General features: G+C 33.4%; 4 protein-coding genes across 4 annotated transcripts; 2 read left to right on the forward strand and 2 right to left on the reverse strand.

Annotated features, from left to right (window-relative positions):
• LOC107632359 lies at positions 1,582-3,319 on the reverse strand. The gene is made up of 3 exons (XM_016336048.1): positions 2,819-3,319; positions 1,943-2,744; positions 1,582-1,853 (listed from the first exon to the last, which is right to left on the reverse strand). Exons 1-3 carry the CDS (start codon positions 3,317-3,319, stop codon positions 1,582-1,584), a joined length of 1,575 nt encoding a protein of 524 aa, XP_016191534.1.
• On the reverse strand, positions 3,604-5,117 carry LOC110270501. The gene is made up of 2 exons (XM_021120122.1): positions 5,101-5,117; positions 3,604-4,590 (listed from the first exon to the last, which is right to left on the reverse strand). The coding sequence occupies exon 2, from the start codon at positions 4,588-4,590 to the stop codon at positions 3,604-3,606; it is 987 nt and encodes a 328-aa protein (XP_020975781.1). The 5' UTR covers positions 5,101-5,117.
• On the forward strand, positions 5,829-15,833 carry LOC107629156 (phototropin-1-like). Its single transcript, XM_021117815.1, has 21 exons — positions 5,829-6,581; positions 6,848-7,030; positions 9,620-9,711; positions 10,090-10,405; positions 10,571-10,775; positions 11,054-11,124; positions 11,394-11,500; positions 11,662-11,711; positions 11,800-11,904; positions 11,993-12,052; positions 12,132-12,221; positions 12,304-12,380; positions 12,588-12,753; positions 12,861-12,964; positions 13,259-13,308; positions 13,404-13,510; positions 13,620-13,742; positions 14,052-14,081; positions 14,178-14,327; positions 15,401-15,541; positions 15,615-15,833. The coding sequence occupies exons 1-21, from the start codon at positions 6,097-6,099 to the stop codon at positions 15,717-15,719; spliced, it is 2,817 nt and encodes a 938-aa protein (XP_020973474.1). The 5' UTR covers positions 5,829-6,096; the 3' UTR covers positions 15,720-15,833.
• On the forward strand, positions 17,880-20,258 carry LOC107629157 (BTB/POZ domain-containing protein At5g60050). Its single transcript, XM_016331869.2, has 2 exons — positions 17,880-18,515; positions 18,947-20,258. Exons 1-2 carry the CDS (start codon positions 17,973-17,975, stop codon positions 19,907-19,909), a joined length of 1,506 nt encoding a protein of 501 aa, XP_016187355.1. The 5' UTR covers positions 17,880-17,972; the 3' UTR covers positions 19,910-20,258.

Here is a 20,344-nt window from a genome sequence, read left to right on the forward strand (position 1 = left end):
ATGAGGAATGTTAGGAGGCCAGCAATTTTTGTGATTTGTAGTCATCAAATAGCCATCAATAATGATTTTAATGGTGTGAGATTTCATCCAATGGCTTACTTTTTTTTGTTGGTTACATGCTGGCCATAATTTAAAAAAGTTGCTGGTCCCTTAAACTTTTACTTCATACATAAATACATTATGAAGGATTCGGTGACGGATTTTTGGTGCCTCCAAGTATTTTTGATATACATATATTAAGAAGACTTAACATTTTGTTACTGCTGGTGGGAGAAGAAATGATTCAAGGTAATATAAAAAAGGTTAAGAATAATGAAGGAAGCAACAGAATCAGTAGAAGAATCATTGTTAGCCATTTATCCCTGTGAGGTAGGTTTTTTACTCTTGAATACTATTGTATTCTATATTAACTCTACTATCACTACTATATATAAAGGATCGGAACATTCCTTTGATGCATAATTGATATATATGGAGAGATTGAATTCAATTATAATCCGAAAGGTGTCCTCGATGGGATTTGGCTGGCCCCAAACACAGAAACCTGCTACTGTTCTTCTGCCATAATTAGCAAACATTGTCATAGTCTTCATTTCTGTTGCACCAATTTGTGTCTCCCCTCCCTTCCCTCGATCAAAACAAACCATTCATCTTTAATTTACTTAATTACCCTCCCTCCTCCACACGTTTTAATCCATCTATATCTGAGGTCGTCGTAATATTCATTATATCTTAATTCTTTATAATAAAAGAGAAAATTTAGAGTCAGTATTTTTATTAAAATTTAACAAATACTTAATTAATAAAAAAGAGTAAATAATTTTATACTATCACTAAATATAAAGATTAATAATAATTAATTAATGACTATAAATTATAAAATTTACCAAGGTTATGAGAATCGGACCGGTCAATAAACCAGTGAGGTTATTGATTTAATGGTTCATTGGTTCGACCGGAGTTCAACCGGTTTAATTAAATATTAAATAAAATTATTAAAAAACTTAAAATAATCTTAAGTATATAAATTCAATAATTTCTAACTTAATAAAATTTAATATTTCACATAATAAATTATCCATTACTTAATATTAGAGGTTCACAAACAATTTCAAACATCAAAGTTTATAACTAAACAAAAAATAAAACGTACATAATGACAAACCCATAATGTTCTACATTCAAAAGATACAATTACTAGCAAGTTTTCAACTAATCAAAGATGCAACTCATCAAAAAATCATAATTATCATTAAGTGTTCCAACATCTCCATCATAAACAGGTAATCCAAAACCACCATCATCAGAAGTACCACCAAAAGAAGCTGTATTTGAAGAAGCAGCAACATTAGGGAAATCCACATCAAGTTCCACATCTCCTCCATCTAATAAAATAAAATAGAAAACCAAGAAAAAATTAAAGTTAGAACTTTACATCAGATATTGAGAGGAAATGAAACAAATTTTGCTATTTCAATAACCTGTAGGATATGAAGGCATAGCATTATCCGTATAAATTAAATTTTCAATGCCTTCAATGTCTCCATTAGTAAATTCAGGATCTTCTTCATTCGGCATTACTCAAAAATCTACTGTGTCAATGCTTTGAATGTCAATTGGATCATAATTCTTCTTCTTGCGATGCATTCTAGATTGAAGGCGTAGATTATAAGTGACATAAACAATGTCACTTAGCTTTTGATGCTCTAATCGGTTCCTCCTCTTTGAATGGATTTGTTCAAAGAGGCTCCAGTTCCTCTCGCAGCCGGATGATGAAGATGTTTGATGAAGAAGACGAATTGCCATTTTTTGCAAGTTAGGAGCACTCCCACCGTGTAGCCTCCACCATTCACCTACCAGAATATGAAATTCAACTATCAATTCTCATTCAATATTTAAAAAACATTCAAAGTAAATTGAACATAGAAATATAAATACTTACCAGGTTCAAGTCTCTTAATTGCTTTCAATGCACTTTCCCTTCCAAAACTTCCTTTTCGATCTAGATACAACTGTATCTCTTGCATTGCGACAACCGAGTCATCGCAAAGAGTTTCAATATCAAATAAATCAAGCAAAGACCTCAAGATATTTGCCTTCTCAACAAACCCCTCACTATAGAAGTAATCTGGATTCAAAAAGTATGCTGCTGCATGGAGGTCACGCTTCAAATGCTTATCCCACCGCATTTTCAAGATACTTGTATAAGGTGTGTATACAGATTTCCTATTTCTAAACATTGTCTTGATATTAATTTTGGCTCTTTGCATGCCCGCATACACGATACCCATAGAAGGTTTCCCATCAGCATCAACAAGCCTCAATAACTTAATTAGAGGACCAACAAGCATAACAGTAGTAAAACAATCCTCCCAAAACTTACTATCCAAGATAATTGAACTAACCATCTTCCCATTGACACTCTTGGATAATTTATGAGAAGTGAAATATTTGTCAATCACCAATGCTTGCAAGTCTTGTTTATGATCATATATACTTTTCAAAGTAATGAAAACAGTAGCAAAACGTGTTACACCTGGTCGAACAATTTCTTTCCACTCTTTTCTTTTTCTAAGCCATGACAAGAAAATCATATGATTGTAAACAAAGACAGTCACTTTCGAAGCACGAGAGGCAAGGTCAGCTATGTGAGGAAGACTTGCTATGTCTTTCAAGATAAGATTGATGCAATGAGCAGCACAAGGAGACCAAAAAATGTTTGGATACTTTTCATGAATGAGTTTCTAACAGATACAGAATTCGCAACATTATCAGTAACCACATGCACAATGTTACTAGACCCAACCCACTCAATAACCTCAGCAAACAATTTAAACAAGGTATCGGCAGTTTTTATCATATCAGAAGCATCAACAGACTTAACAAATGACATACCAGCAGGATAATAAACTAGAAAATTAATTAACGTACGCTGCCTTTGATCAGTCCAGCCATCTGCCATCAGTGTACAACCAGTGCTTTTCCACGAGCTCCTATATCCTTCAACAAGAAACTGACTTTCCTTCTTAAGATCGGCCAGCAAATGAACTCTCATTTCGTCATACGACGGTCCCTTGAAACCAGGTCCAATTGCAGCAACACCGTCCAAGACAGGTTGAAAGTAAGGTGATTGAATTGCATTGAATAGAATACGTGCATCAATGATGCTTTTTGCAAGCCCCAACTTAACCTTGTACACAACTTGTTTACTGGCCAAGACACTTTTCAAAGCTGGTTGAGAGCCTGGCGTAGTCCTTTCCTTAAAATAACTTCCAATTGGAGTAGCAGCAATCGCTCTTCTCTTTCCTTTGTCTCCCATTGTTGCAGGAGCCGGAGGTTGTAGAGGATTAGGCGATTCATACTCTTCTTCCGCTTGTGTTTCCACATCATAACAATCACTTGTAAATTTTTTTCTGTCTTATTTTTTTGTTTTCCTCCAAAAGCCTTTTGAATTGAAGTTCAACATCTTCAGTTACTTTGTACAAACTTTAATTTGTCCAGGAATTTTTGCAAGATGATATTTCATTCTATATATCCCCCCTCCATTGTAAGTATTCAAGCAGAAAATACATGTATATTGAGCCTTGTTATTTTTGTCATACCTCACTGTGAAATACTGCCAAGAATGAGTTTTCCAGCAGATACATAATTCGCAGCATTATCAGTAACCACATGCACAATGTTACTAGACCCAACCCACTCAATAACCTCAGCAAACAATTTAAACAAGGTATCGGCAACAGACTTAACAAATGACATATCAGCAGGACAATAAACTAGAAAATTAATTAACGTACGCTGCCTTTGATCAGTCCAGCCATCTGCCATCAGTGTACAACCAGTCCTTTTCCACGAGCTCCTATAACCTTCAACAAGCAACTGACACTCCTTCTTAAGATCGGCCAGCAAATGAACTCTCATTTCGTCATACGACGGTCCCTTGAAACCAGGTCCAATTGCAGCAACGCCGTCCAAGGCAGGTTGAAAGTAAGGCGATTGAATTGCATTGAATGGAATCCGTGCATCAATGATCCATCTTGCAAGCCCCAACTTAACCTTGTGTTTAACTTGTTTACTGGCCAAGACACTTTTCAAAGCTGGTTGAGAGCCTGGCATAGTCCTTTCCTTAAAATAACTTCCAATTGGAGTAGCAGCAATCGCTCTTCTCTTTCCTTTGTCTCCCATTGTTGCAGGAGCCGGAGGTTGTACAGGATTAGGCGCCTCACCATCTTCTTCCGCTTCTCTTTCACTTTCCACATCATAACACTCAGATGTAAATTTTCTTTTTTCTGCCTTATTTTTTTTGTTTTCCTCCAAAAGCCTTTTGAATTGAAGCTCAACATCTTCAGTTACTTTGTTACAAACTTTAATTTGTCCAGGGATTTTTGCAAGATGATATTTCATTCTATATATCCCCCCTCCATTATAAGTATTCAAGCAGAAAATACATGTATATTGAGCCTTGTTATTTTTGTCATACTTCACTGTAAAATACTGCCAAGCTAGATCAGATTTACCTCTAGATGAACCAGTTTGAGAATTTTGAGCAGCATTATCTTGTGGCTGTGAGTTACTTTGTGATTGTTCCATCTATAACAATCAGAAAATCAAAGACAAGAAATCAACTTCAAAAAACCATGAAAATAATGAAGCAGCAAACAGAACAGACAGCATAGAGAATAAAAAACTATTTCCAGCAAACAGAACAGGCAGCATAGAGAATCAAAAACTATTTCCAGATTCCAGTAAACAGAACAGGCAGCATAGATCAACTTCATGCAGCTTGACAGTCACAGAAATCAACTGATTCAGGTAAAATAAAAATTTAAAACTATTTCCATTCAGAAGCAACAAAAAGCAGAAGCAAACAGAATGGTCGAGCATAGAGAAAACAGAAGCATAGAGCATATTCATGAACCAACAAACAGAATCAGCAAACAGAACAGGCAGCATAGAGAATCAAAAACAAAAATTAAGATCAGCATGTTATCCATGAACCAGCAAACAGAATCAGATGCCCTGTTATTTTTTTTTCAAACAGAACAGGCGAGCTAGAAGGAAGCATGTTCAAAATCAAGAAGATAAGAAAATCAGTCTTACCGGCGAATGAGAGGCAGGCTCAACGCGGTGGTGGTCGCGGCTGCTGAGGAGCGCTGTTGGGTGGCGAATGAGGAGCGATGCTGGGTCGCGAATGAGGAGCGCTGCTGGAATCTGGAGCTTGGTGGGCGGTGGCAATGGTGGCCTTGGTGGATGAGAGGGGAAGAAGCTGGGAGCTTCGGGGGTTTGGTGGGTGGCTGATTGATTAGGGTTAGGTTGGTTAAGGTTAATGCGTACGCCAATTTTTTTTTTTTTTTAAATAGCCAAAACGACGTCGTTTGGCTTCTAAATTTCCAAACCACTGAACCGTCAAAAAACCAGACGGTTCTTCCGGTTCGCCAGTTAATTATCGGTTCGACCGGTTTTTTCACCGATTCTTTGACATTCGATTTTTGAGGTTACTCGGACCGGCCAGGTAACCGATTTTCGATTTTTCCGGTTGAACCGGCTGGTCCGGTCCGGTTTTTAGAACCATGAAATTTACTAATCTTCTGGCATTAATCATAATCAAAGTAGAGAAAATCAAAATTTTACGTAAAATCAAAAAAATAATTAAGTACGTAAAACGTAAAATCTTAACAAGATTTAAATCGTAAAATCGTCAGTTCCTAATACAAATTTCGTAAAATCGATTAACTCATTTAAAATAGTAATATCTAAAGATTTTAAGAGGAAAATCGAGATTCTAACTACTAGCCTCTCGTAATAAAATATATGTATCAGTATGACATGCATGCTTCAATTCGTTCCGCCACAATCAGTACCCGGCCCCCACTATAATTGGTTCCCCTTGAAATCCTCTATAAGAAGAATCAACAGCAACAAGCAACAACAAAATTCAGTGATTCATCTTATCTAAATATGCATATGCAACTGCTAGCTACTACACTAGTCTCACCACCTTTGGATTCTGAATCATTTATATTAACCTAAGCATTTCATACTACTACTAATTCAGGTTATAATAATATAATTAAACTCCTCATTTTTATTTGGTTGATGCTAGACAGGGATATGGAGGACAAAACATCGTCGTCGCCGTCAAACAGAACCACGTCGTTTCGGGGACACCCTAGCGGCACGCTCCAAGTGTTGTCCAACCCTTCTTCTTCTTCTTCGCCGCAAATCTCATCCGCTCCTTCAGAAGCGTCCATTCCGTCGGAGGCAGCGGCGCAGAGGGCGGCGGAGTGGGGGCTGGTGCTGGAGACGGACGAGGAGACAGGAAAGCCGCGGGGAGTGGCGCCTCGGACATCAGGCGGTGAGGTTGGCGGCGGAGCAAGTAGCAGCAGCAGTAGTAGTAGAGATGTGAGGGTGGCGCGTGGAGTGCCACGTGTATCGGAGGATGTTAGAGCTGCGCTGTCGACGTTTCAACAGACGTTCGTAGTTTCGGACGCCATGAAAGCAGATTATCCGATTCTGTATGCGAGTGCTGGATTCTTCAACATGACTGGTTACACCTCCAAAGAAGTCATTGGCAGAAACTGGTAACCACTCTTATCTATCTCCATCTTGAGCGGAAAAGCTACATGGTTACGTGAAGTTGTTAATTAAAAATAATTACATAATTTAATATATTTAATTAAATTATTTAATAATATTTTTAAAATTAAATTATTATATAAAAATAATTGTATGTAAATATTTACTTAATTTTAATCGTCGTTATATTTGAGAGTTATATAAAATATTTCGATCTTGAGTAACATTAATTATGTCTATGCAAAAATTTGAGAGTCTGTTGTGCGTGCAGTCGGTTTTTACAGGGGAAAGATACAGATCCAGCTGACGTGGCAAAGATAAGGGAAGCTCTGAACATGGGGACAAGCTATTGTGGAAGGTTGCTTAACTACAAGAAAGATGGCACTCCCTTTTGGAACCTTCTCACTATTTCTCCAATCAAAGACCATGATGGAAATGTCCTCAAATTTATCGGGTAATTATATGTATATAAATAATTATTCATTCTTAAATATTTTTGTAAAAAAAATAAATAAATCTTTTACTTTTTAATTTAAAAATACATAAATTTTTTATTAATTAAAAATATAAAAATATCTGAGAAACTGAACAAAACCACACCGCAAAAAATAGTTTGCATATTAGTTACCATTGAATGCTTCATTGGCAAGTTGTTTGAATTCTTCAGCCTTTGAAATATCAGTTTTTTCAGTTTCCATATTGCACAAATTTTATGTATATGGCGAACAAATTTGGAACATAAGAATCAATATTTTCACTTCATTTCTGCGCAACTAAGACCTGATTCAATAAAACAGAGAAAATGAATAACTATATAACAATACCAACCAGCAGATGCTATTTGAGTTCACAAGAATATTATAGCACTTCACAGCATGATAATGGAGAAAAACAAGAGTGGAATGGTATATGCCAAATAATAATATTTATGCATATCTTTCATTTTCTGAATTTAGTTAAAACTTGCATCAATCTCCCAAACAAGGGACAACCACCACTACCCCCAACCTCAATGATTAACTTTCAATTCCATAACATGATAAAATTCCACCAACCTCACACTAATATCATTTTATCATTCCCCACCCATACACAATACCCTCTCAAGCTACCTCTTCATTGCTGTTTTGTTCCCCACCCACACACCCCCCTAATTTCCCAAAATCTACTGGACCAAAACAATAAACTTTCCAACAGTAACTTATATTTAGAAAAATAATAATAATAAAAATAAATCCCTTTTTAACATAAGGTTCTTACTTCTTAGGAGGAAAATAAATAACAGAATAAAGAAATGCTAAAAGGCACCCTTAGATAGCTGCAACACAAACAAAGCCAACACCTTTTTTTTTCCTTTTGTTCATTATCAATGATATTATCTTATCTATCACATGTAAACTAAGATTCTCCACACGTTGAGGAAATAAGAGGTACACATGAAACAAAAAAAAAATTCAATAAAAAAAATAAAGTAGTGATTAATAGAAGGTGTGGAAGGTAAGGTTCCAATCAAGTAGTGGAAAAAGAGGACCTAGTTATGGCTTCAATTGCAGCACACGTGAAGAAGAAGAAAGTGTTTTATAGTTACCGGCGTGTGGGTTGGGTTCAGAGCAGTCGGAAAAGGAAATCTGAGAGGAAAGAGAACACTGACCAACGAGAGAGAGAGACTCTGTTCCACACTGTCCACCCTAATAATCATCACGGTTTTCATGGCCCCGACCCGGTTCTCAAACTTCAGGATCTTATTTTCTAGGGTAAAGTATACTTTTTGTCCCTTAAGTTTGACAAAAATTTCAAAAATACCCCTAAGTTTTATTTTGTTTCAATTTTGTCCTAGAAGTTTTCGATTTGCATCAAATATACCCCAAATGGCTAATTTTTCAAAAAATTTAAGACCAATTCAACAACAATTTCATAAGAACAACCCTCAATACAAGCAAATTAAGCATCATTTTCATGCATTATTGTTAGATTGGTCTTAAATTTTTTGAAAATTTAACTGTCAGGGATATATTTGATGCAAATCGAAAACTTTTGGGACAAAATTGAAACAAAATAAAACTTAAGGGTATTTTTAAAACTTTTGCCAAACTTCAGGGAAAAAAAATATACTTTACCCTTAAAAATATAAAAATATCTTTCATTTTTTAAAATATGAGATATTTAAGTTTTTTCATCTAAAATATATAAAGACAAATTAATTGTTGAAAACAATAAATAAAATAAAATAAAATATTATTATATTAAATAATTTAATCAAATATATTATTTTTACATAATAACATCTTAGTATAAATAAGTCACCATATATAAAAACTCATTGTCGGTTAATTAGCCCCTACTATACTTTCCCATATCCTACCAACTAAATTGTTTCATTTTAATTTGGAGGTATATTAATAATTGAATCAAGTAGCATATATATAGCTGGCTATTAACGATATTTGTAATTTGTATCATATGTATTTGTCATTGTCTTTGACTATATTGGTTTGATTTGATGGGGCATATGCATATGTATATATAGCTTGGGACCTTGTAGATATAGTGTCCAAAAACAATTGATGACTTTTAGTTGGTATAGTCATTTTATAGATATAAGTAATGTATGTCTTATATGAAATCAGAGGATAAGAGTTTGGGGAGGCCCCCATTGAATCCCAGTTATGATAATGACCACTCTCTATCTCTCTCGGAGATTTCGTTTTCTTTCTATTTATTAATAAACTTCTTGTGTCAAATTTCGGATATATCATATATCTACTTATTACTACTTGTTTGTAGGGTTTGGATATATTAATAAATAACATTAAGTGACTGCACAAATTAAATATCGTCATAGGTCTCTGTAAAGATGGTCCTACCATGATAGGAATATAATGTTACGTACTATATAGCAAGAATTGAATTGATACTACGCTTTTGAAATAGTTCTTTCAAATTGAAGAAAAATAAATAAAATGTAAGTATGTAACATAATGATGTGTGTTTATAATAACATACGTTGCATGAAAATGAAAAATGGAAAATGGGTACGTGGCAGAATGTTAGTGGAGGTTAGCAAGCACACAGAGGGGTCAAAGGAAAACATGTTACGCCCCAATGGACTCCCTGAATCATTGATTCGATATGCCGGTATGCAACTTTTCTACACTCCTTTTCATCAAATCACTTGTTCAAATTAGTTTAAAATATAGAAATAATTTATATTATTAAAATTTAAGATTTGATATTTAATACTTAAAGGATAAAATAAAAAGGAAGTGAGAACTAAAATAAACAAATTAAATAAAAAAACTTGAAACTTAAGCATATACCATTACTAATAAAAAATGTTTGATAATAAAAAAAAATTAACCAAAAATAATTAGAACTTGTCTTATTTAATATTTATTAATTGTTATTAAAATTAATAAATATTAAATAAAATAAATTATTTTTTTATCTCTCTAACATTATCAATTACTAATAAATTTGTAATAATAACATAGAAATATGACGATGGAAATGCAGCTAGAGAGAAAGAGAAGGCAGGGAATTCAGCAAGAGAGTTAGTGGAAGCCATGAAGATGAAGATGAAGAGGCTCAGTGAATCAAACACAAACTCTAATGAGTCCAATAATAATAATAAGAAGAAGAACAAAGCAGCTCCTCCAAGATCAGCATTATTAAGGAGAAAATCAGATAGTAGCATCATTACTTCTTCTACACGTAAATCACTTTCAGAACATTCTAGAAGCAACTCAATGCTCTCTCGCGTTCCTCCTCTTCCTCCTAACAACAACAAACATACTAAGATTAGCTCCCGCCGTCGCCTTTCTTTCATGGGGTATGTCTGCTATAAACTATTAAAATTGTATCCGAAAGATTCATATGTTAACAAAAATAATTGAAAATTATAAAAAATTTTAAAATAGACAAAAAAAAAATGACCTATCATAATTGTTAGACTTCATCTTTTGAAATTATTTTGTTTTGCTATATTATGTAACAGGTTGATTAGGAAAAGTATGTCGAACTATGAAGCTGACGAGGACAGTGTTGAGAGTGACGAGGAGAATGATAATGATAACGAAGAAGGAGATTATGACGAGTGTAATGTGAGGGAAAAGAGAAAGGGCTTTGATCTTGCTACCACACTCGAACGCATTGAAAAGAACTTCGTCATTACTGATCCAAGGCTACCCGATAACCCTATAGTAATAACACATCAGTAAAAATAATTACTTTTTACATTAATCACGTGAATAATCATTAAAAAAAAACGATGTGATTGCAAGACTGTAAAATGCTTTGTACTGACTTGAATTTATTTAATTTTCACATGCTGGTAGTATAAAAAAGTTTTGTATAAACAACAAATAGTATATTTTCACAGTAGCAAAAATAATTAATTTTTGAATTCACAATTTAAAAATTCTTCTAAACGCATCAATAATCTAAGTGAAAAAGCTAAAGTTTGTGTATGGTTTTTCAGATCTTTGCATCTGATAGCTTCTTGGAACTTACAGAGTATAGTAGAGAAGAGATCTTGGGAAGAAATTGCAGGTAATGTATGTGCATGCATTAAATTAATTACTACTAAGAAAATGAAAAACCAACATTACTTACTTTACTTTTGGTTCATAATAGATATATTATATTATGACATACAAATAAGGTAGAAATTTAGTCCCTAGAAGTATGCATTCAATAAATTTCATTGTGTAATCAATTATGCTTCTAACTTTTCCACAAGCTTCAATTATTATATGTATAATTGTTTCTATGATCATAGTGATGCTTATTTTAATCTTGATAAATTTGGTTGATTTTAGATTTCTGCAAGGACCTGAAACTGATCGAGCTACAGTGAGAAAAATTAGAGAGGCCATTGACAACCAAATAGAAATTACTGTGCAGCTCATTAATTATACAAAGAGTGGTAATAATTAATATAAGCTTCTTTAATTAACATTTATTCTTTCTATATCCTTTGATTACTCTGCAGTCTGCACTCTACAGAGAAAAATAACAAATTTAACAATGTAAATCTTATTATTCTACTTGCTACTGAAGATTCTTAATTTCTACTCAATAATTCAGGTAAGAAGTTTTGGAATTTGTTTCATTTGCAACCTATGCGAGATCAGAAGGTACAACACGCACGCGCACGCGCACACACATATAGATAATCATACTAAATTTAATTAACCAGTTTTAAGATTGTGTTTTTCTTAACAGGGAGAAGTACAGTATTTTATTGGTGTTCAACTTGATGGTAGCCAACATTTGGAGCCTCTTCACAACTGCATTGCAGATGATACTGCCAAAGAGGGACAATTATTGGTCTGTTTAATTTCTAATCATTAATTAGTTCTTGCAATTCTCTTTGTTTTACATTGGATAATTGTTGGTCTGTATCTGTGTTAATCAGGTAAAACAAACTGCTGAAAATGTTGATGATGCTGTTAGAGAACTTCCAGATGCTAATATGGTAATTAATTATATTTATTTGGCCACTCTTGTTATTATTGAGTGCTCATAAATGTGTTTGCATGCATGAACCTTTTCAGAAACCAGAAGATCTATGGATGAACCATTCAAAAGTTGTTCACCCTAAACCTCATAGAAAAGATGCTGCTGCTTGGGCAGCTATTCAAAAGGTTTGTTACTAATTTTTCACTAAATATTCCAATAATTAATTAATTAAGGGTAAATTATGAGGGTATTATGGGGTTTTTGCAGATCCTGGATAGTGGAGAACAGATAGAGTTGAAGCATTTTAAGCCAGTAAAGCCTTTGGGAGCAGGAGATACTGGCAGGTACGTCTACTACAAAAAATTATTAGAATAGCGACCGATTTAGTGATCAGCCCTTTTTTAGTCATAAAAAATCTGATCGGTCGCTGTTAGCAACTGATTTTATAGGTCGCTAAAAACGGTCGCTATTCCAACAATTTCTTATAGTATCTTTTAATGTCAAGAAACATTGTTCTTCTGAATTTCGATTTGATTATTTTTTTTCATAAGTGTGTATTTGGTGGAGCTATGTGGAAGTGGACAATACTTTGCAATGAAGGCAATGCAGAAAGATGTGATGATGAATCGAAACAAGGTGCATAGAGCTTCCACTGAGAGAGAAATCCTTGACATGTTGGACCACCCTTTTCTTCCTGCTTTATATGCTTCCTTTCAGGTTCATTATTATTATTATTATTATTATTTCAATTTCAAAGAGAATATATATAATGCATTCAAATACTTACTAGCTTCTGATTATTGCATTTGACATCATATATACAGACTCAAACCCATGTTTGTTTGATAACTGATTACTGCCCTGGTGGTGAATTATTCCTACTTCTTGATCGCCAGCCATCTAAGGTTCTCAAGGAAGATGCTGTCAGGTAGCCATACATATATACTAAAAATTTGTTTGAATCTTATGTTTTGGTTACATTCTCCTTAAAAGATTCTTAAATCTCATTTATGTATATTCTCATATCATCAGCTACTATATATACTAAAAATTTAATTTTGATGTACTATCAGTGCATCTAATTATGTAACGTCATATCAATAAAAATAATTATCTTTTAAATTAATCGCGTAAATAATCATCCTAAAAAACAGATGTAATTGCACGCATCAAAATTAAACTCTTTATACTAATCACTAATTCTATTGAATAACAATAACAGATTTTATGCTGCTGAGGTAGTGGTTGCATTGGAGTACCTTCATTGTCAAGGTATAGTCTCTTATCTACTACTAATAATGATGTTGCTAACTTCTCGTTTAATTGACAAAACTTGTTAATTATTTGGTGAGAATACACTAATACAGGAATAATTTACCGAGATTTGAAGCCAGAGAATGTGTTACTTCAGAGCAATGGACATGTTTCTCTAACAGATTTTGATTTATCATGTTTAACATCCAGCAAACCACAGGTATCTTAATAATAATCTTACAATTTAATTAAGAGATATATTAATATATTTTTGATGACTGAACTAATTTCATTTATGTTATATTTGATTCTTATATATATATTCACAGCTTATAACTCCAACTACAAATGAAAAGAAGAAACATCAAAAAGGTCCAGAAATTCCAATATTTTTGGCAGAACCTATAAGAGAATCAAATTCTTTTGTTGGCACAGAAGAGTATATAGCTCCGGTTTGTTATTAATTATTTCTGGTCATCAAATTAATGCAAGATTATGTATATATAGAAGCATACATCACATACATGATATGATTAATGTGTTTTTATTAATAATTAAGCTTGTTGCTAATTAAATACACATTCATCTAATTTTTATCGTAATACTAGGTAGAAAAAAAAACAGCCAGAACTTGCCTTATTTAGCATTAGTTAATTGTCGCAATAATTAATGATGCTAAATAAAGCAAGTTATGACTATTTTTAGCTAATTTTCTTTTGTTACCAAACATTTCCGGACAATTTTATTCAATTCTTGTGCAGGAAATTGTAACTGGTGCAGGTCATACTAGTAATTTTTTACTATCATCTTTACATTAATATATAACTCGGACACATAAAGTATTTACACTATTTATTCTCTATATTTATATTCATGAATCCTACTTAGAAGTTGTTTGGATCTGGTGCAATAATATTTTTTCAGGAATTCTTTTATATGAAATGCTTTATGGATTTACGCCATTCAGAGGAAAGAATAGGCAAAAAACATTTACAAATATTCTCAATAAGGATCTTAAGTTTCCCAAAAGTAAACAGGTGAGATTGTTTTCCATCATAATTATTTACCAACTTGTAGATTTTTATTATTAGAATTTAAAATTTAAAATTTAATATTTAGAATATAAATTATTGATTAAATATTAATTAAATAATAAATTTTATTAATCAATGAATGGACTACGAATTGTGTGAAAAAAAATTTAATTTAAAACTAAAATTGACCATGTATTTCAAATTAAAAAAATAAAAAATTGAGATTTCCAGCGGAATGACCGTAGGAATAATCCGATAGTAACAGTTGGCGAAACAACATTTTTTGGTGCCAACAATATTGTCGGAAGAATTCGCCAGTAACCAATTGGTTTTTCGAGCCGATGATCCATTGCAACTTCCGATGGTAATTACTGTTGGACAAAAAAATCCAACGGAAACTATTTACCGGCGAGGTTTATACTGTCTGATTGTTTCTGATAGTAAAGTCGATGGTACTCAGTGTTTTTCTTGTAGTGTACGAAGCTTGTCTCGGCTAAGCTCTCAACCTAAACTCTCAACAATAAGTGCTAGCTCAACTTAGCAAGGAAAACCTCTCAAGATCATGATACAAAATAGAAAATACATCAAAAGAGATTGACATATTGACGTTAAATTAGTCCATATGATTAATTTATTATCTTAAAAGATCTTATTAATATTTTTTTAATAATTAATTTATCCAAAATATAAATTCTGATAAATTTATTTTTTACTTTACTTTTTTTTTTTTAAAATAATTACATCTACCACTGTGTGTGTTTGGATTAGAGTTGGTTAAACTGGAGTTTGAATGAAAGTGATTTTGTAAAATTGATTTTGGATAGAAGTGAGTTTGTGTCAATAATTTTTTGCTTACAGTAAACGCGCTTTTAAGCTGCAAAATCACTTCTGCGTTTAGAGTAAAAAAATTACCAAACATCAAAAAGCAGCGTTCAAAGAATTTTAACGCACTTTTATCCTCTCAAACGGATTTGCCAAACAGACCCGAAGTGTATACTACAAACACTATTAAAATTCTTAAAATGACACTGATAAAATAATCTACATAACCTCAATGATAATGTGTGATTATGCAGGTAAGTCTGCATGCAAAGCATTTAATATATGGATTGTTACAAAAAGATCCAAAAAGCAGAATGGGTTCACAAGGAGGAGCTAATGAAATTAAGACACACTCATTCTTTCGTGGTGTCAATTGGGCCCTCGTCAGATGCATGGTAGTAACATTCATAAGCTACTTTTTAATTAATTAATTAATTAATGCTCATATACTATAATCATCTTTTTCAGAATCCTCCTACACTTGATGCTCCTCTATTTGAGAAAACTGAGGAAGAAGAAGAAGAGCAAGTAAAAGATGTAAATTCAGACATAGAAGAAATAAATATCTTTTAGAAATAATGTTCTTCTTATCTCTCTATGTAAAATTTAATTTTTAATGCACACTAGTGTAAATTATTTTACATATATATTTAGTTAAACTTTTTTATATAGTGCATCGAAATTAAATTTTGTATATCTATCTATTTATTTATCTATATAATAATAAAAATTATTATGTAAATTTATAAAGTACTTGATTAATAAATTATACTCATCATGTCATTTATAAAGTGACATGTTATCTAAATTCTATATATATTATTGTATTGTATATTTAGCTAAAATATGAATTTATTAGTAATATCACGGAGTGCATTATATTTAAGCACTCTATTAGCATCTAAGAATGTCTCATTTTATTCATTATGATATATAATAATAAGGTTTATTGAAAAGTTAATGGAATTATGATTTCTTTTATTTGCTTTGGTGTTGGCCAGATGGGCCAGTTCATTGATTATCAAAGTTTGATCATTTATGTGCATTCTTTTATTTTAAAATAACTATTATTTTAACAATTTCTATTATTTTATAAGGTACTCATTATTGTATAATTTACTAATAAAACCCTCAAAGATTGATCATGAAATTATTTTTTGCCTAATTTATTTGAGACAGAAATCCCACCATGCATCAAATTTGTCTATAATATAATTAAGTCCTTTAATGATATGTATGTCACTTACCTACAACTTTTCAGCAGATATTAATAATCAAGATTTGCGACAAATTTTTTAATGTTTGTGCCCCTTTAACCAAGTTGTCTAATAATATGTATATTATTGCCACAATATTGGGTCCATTGTGTAGTTTCAAGCACTTGCTAGTTGGCTGTGCACTCCGATGAGAAGTTAGTTTACTAGAATCTTAATTATTATTAGGGTGCCAGCTTCAAGTGTAATAATCCTTCAGTAACTGTAGTATTTAATTGTTAATAGATTAATCTTATTTTCTGCATATTCATATTTAACAATATATATAATTAAATTGGATTGTTCTAATAGTTAGTTTATGAGTCGGTTTATTCCGCTTTATATATGTAATAATTCATTATTCAGCAATAAATTTTTAAATAGAGTTCTGTCAAATTTCATATCAATTTAAAAGGAGAATAAAACATATAATGTGGATAATTTTTTAGACAAATTTTGATGGGTAAAATAATAGTTTCTATTTTTTTATTAAGAATAAAACTGAGAGACTTGGTATGTTAAAGCAGACAATATCTTAAAATTGATTGAAAATAGAAAAAATTATATAATATAATATAAAGATATAAAAGATAAAGAATTATTTAGTAGAAATTAAACAAGATCATTGTAATTTGGATCAGCACGTCAATGAGGTTCCAAAGAAAAAAAATTAATTATTATTTATTTTGTCCCTAGAGATGAGAGTGATGAATCTGCTTAATTTGAATGTAAATGAGAGCCAAATCAATGTATCGAAAAAAAGAGTTTTCCGAAGAAGGAAGGCAGTTGTATGCACATGGCAGCAATAATCTCCCATCACTTTCCAACTAACTCCCACTTGTTTTTTGTTTGGTTTCCCTCATTAATATTTTACTTTTTTTTATTTGTAAATAAACATTAGATTGGAAAGGAAGTTCATCTATCTGCTAGATCCAAAATTAGAAACATGTTTAAGAAGGTGATGTTTGATTATTACAGATTAAAGTACACAGAAAGTATTAATTTTTACTTTAAACAAATTTAAGCCATTCTATATAACAATGTTAGTGTAGTGAAAAGTAATCGAGTCCATATATATTAAGAAGATGGAGTCTTCAATCAATAAAAATCTAGACAATAAATTAAAAGAAATGAGGAATGTTATTGAAGGGATTTTTTTATTTTTATCAAAGATAGGAAGACTCAAACCTGAAACATCTTAAATGAGTATGAAAAGACTATGCCATTTGAACTATTACTCATTCACATCGAAGGAATTTAGTAGTAGGCAGTTTAAATAAATAATCTACTCCAATCACCCTCAAGAGTCAATATCAGTAGCCACTTTCTATTATAACATGAATTGATTGATGATCATGCCCAAAAATCTTAATCTCACTTATTTAATTAACATGATGTTATTATACAAATACAAAAAATTAGTCTATTTAATGATTTAATTTGTTATGCATAATATATTTATTTATATAGAAGATCTTTGTCTCTGAAAATCTAATCTCACACTCACTCACACTCTATTTTCTTTCTTTCTTTCTTTCGATTCCAAACTCAATTGCTTGCTTAGCTTCCTCCAATGGCGGCACCTGCATCTGCCAATAGAGACAGAGAAAGACAAGTCTCAGTCTCCGCCATGATCAAGCACGGCTTCATCCCCGACTCTCCGTCAACACTCTCACCTTCCAGAACCTTCTCATCTTCTCCTCCGTCGCCGGCGCCGCCTCCACACACACAAACGCTCTTCGAAATGATGTCCGGTACCAAGCACTCCGACGAGAATCGCCGCAGAATTCAAGACAGAATCTCGAAGCTGCTCCAACACGCTCCCTTTCACGCTAACCCTGGTGACGTCAGGGTGACGGTGGTGGGGAAGGACGGGTTCAGAGTCACCATGGATGTGGACAAGAGTGTGCTCTCTCAGAAGAGCAGGTTCTTCGCCGACAAGCTTCGCGGCGGTTCATCGCAATCGCAGTCGCAGTCGCACACGGTGGAGATCAGCGAGTGCGAGAGTGATGACGTGGAGGCTTACGTGGAGGTTGTGGTGTTCATGTACTGCGAAGACAATGTCATGAAGAAGCTCATTGGTCAATCTGTTTCCAAAATCTTGACCTTGCTCAAGGTCAGTTTCTCTTAAACCATTTCTATGTAATTATCCAAACATTTAATTCTTCAGTTTAGGAGTTTCATTTTCATGCATTCATAATGTAAAACGGTTTAACCAGTCTTCTAGTTACGGCTATAAATAGCTAAGTAGTTGAGAACTGTGATAGGTTTGACCAAATTGTAATCTAAAGTATTTCAATTATTAACCAACTTGGATTGGTCGAATGGTCAGCGCATTCGTCCACTTAAGCAAGTGTCGGGGGTTTGAATTCCGCCTTGTGCATGCAGCAACCCATTGGCCAGCGACAGACCCTTAAATGGAGCTCCAATCCGCGACGGATTAGTCCTTGGCCTGTCGGGGGATACCGTGGGCAACCAAAAAAGTATTTCAATTATTAATTTCATAATTAGAAGATGCATGTAAAACTAATTTTGAATTTTGGTTAGGTTTCAGCGGCTATCATGTTTGATATTGGGGTTGCGGCTTGTTTAGACTATTTGGAAGCAATTCCATGGACAGAAGACGAACAAGATGAAATCATGTCTCAGCTTGGTTATCTTCAGCTTCATCGCTCTGCATCTCAACTGCTTCTTAGACTATCGTCTGATCCATCTACCGCGCCGAGAATGAGTGCCGACGACATCTTTGCAAGCCTTCTGACCGGTGTTTTACAAGCAAAAGATGACAAAGCTCGTAGGGAAATGAAGGCTCTGCTATCAAAATTGCTTCAAGAGGATCCGTCTTGCTCTCATGATAGAACCAAACTTGATGTTTCTAAAGACACGCTTTATCATCTTTGCCACAATTGCATCAATTCTCTTGTCTTGTGCCTCTCTGACGCGAGCAGCACTGCCGAGAGGCCGGATCGAGGGGCTTTAATTACCGAAATAGCTCGGGAGGCTGACAATATTCAGTGGATTGTTGACATCTTGATTGCCAAGAAGATAGGCGAGGAATTCGTGAAGATATGGGCTGACCAGAAAGAACTCGCTGCACTTCATTCTAGAGTTCCAACTGTCTATCGGCACGAGATCAGCAGGATCACTGCACAACTGTGTATCGGCATTGGAAGGGGGCACATATTGGTGCCCAAGGAAACTCGATTTTCATTGTTATCGACATGGCTAGAAGCTCTGTATGACGACTTTGGATGGATGCGTCGAGCTTCTAGAGCGGTTGATAAGAAATCGGTTGAGGATGGACTGTGCCAAACAATACTTACACTCCCTTTGCTTCAACAGCAAGCTCTGTTGCTCAAATGGTTTGACAGGTTTCTTAACAAAGGAGATGATTGTCCAAATATTCAGAAGGCGTTTGAGATTTGGTGGAGAAGAGCTTTCATCAGAAAATATTCAGCAGATACTGATCATTCCAAGTTGCAAATAACTCTCTGTGATTACCAGAGCTGAGAGTTATATGAAAAACCTTAAATGAAAGAACAAAACAAGCGGGAAAATGAACTTCATTCATATTTGCAAGTGTGAAGTGATATTTTCCATTTCCACTTCTAGTTTCTGCTGCTATGATTTATGACCTGAGCTAAAGTTCTGGGTAAACATGGACAAATAATTGAAGGGGAGATGAACTGAAAATTTGTTCATAAAATATGTAAAGCCAATTTCTTCTTTGTAAAGGTTTGAACTGAATTCTGTTAAGTTTCGCAAAGTATAGAGGGATGACATGGATGTATTCATGAGCATATAATAGTCAACATACCAAATATTACAGTAGAGAATTGATATTGATGTTGTTGAACTACTGATGTGTATGTTTTCTGTTTATGCGGCATGTTATAAATTATTAGTTTTGCTAAAGGTGTAAGTAAACGAATTTGCGGTAAAACT

This window comes from Arachis ipaensis, chromosome B03 (assembly GCF_000816755.2).
Source record: "Arachis ipaensis cultivar K30076 chromosome B03, Araip1.1, whole genome shotgun sequence".
NCBI classification, from domain to species: Eukaryota; Viridiplantae; Streptophyta; class Magnoliopsida; order Fabales; family Fabaceae; genus Arachis; species Arachis ipaensis.

What these genes read in the sequence shown, in the direction of transcription:
- LOC107632359 (XM_016336048.1), bottom strand. Translation starts at nt 3,319, where the DNA reads ATGGGAGACAAAGGAAAGAGAAGAGCGATTGCTGCTACTCCAATTGGA. An exon ending in TGTTTAAATTGTTTGCTGAG is followed by an intron (nt 2,745 to 2,818) that starts GTTATTGAGTGG and finishes TGTATCTGTTAG; the next exon opens with AAACTCATTCATGAAAAGTA. An exon ending in AATTAAGAGACTTGAACCTG is followed by an intron (nt 1,854 to 1,942) that starts GTAAGTATTTAT and finishes ATATTCTGGTAG; the next exon opens with GTGAATGGTGGAGGCTACAC.
- LOC110270501 (XM_021120122.1), bottom strand. Translation starts at nt 4,590, where the DNA reads ATGGAACAATCACAAAGTAACTCACAGCCACAAGATAATGCTGCTCAA.
- LOC107629156 (XM_021117815.1), top strand. Translation starts at nt 6,097, where the DNA reads ATGCTAGACAGGGATATGGAGGACAAAACATCGTCGTCGCCGTCAAAC. An exon ending in GGCTACCCGATAACCCTATA is followed by an intron (nt 10,776 to 11,053) that starts GTAATAACACAT and finishes ATGGTTTTTCAG; the next exon opens with ATCTTTGCATCTGATAGCTT. An exon ending in CATTAATTATACAAAGAGTG is followed by an intron (nt 11,501 to 11,661) that starts GTAATAATTAAT and finishes TCAATAATTCAG; the next exon opens with GTAAGAAGTTTTGGAATTTG.
- LOC107629157 (XM_016331869.2), top strand. Translation starts at nt 17,973, where the DNA reads ATGGCGGCACCTGCATCTGCCAATAGAGACAGAGAAAGACAAGTCTCA. An exon ending in AAATCTTGACCTTGCTCAAG is followed by an intron (nt 18,516 to 18,946) that starts GTCAGTTTCTCT and finishes AATTTTGGTTAG; the next exon opens with GTTTCAGCGGCTATCATGTT.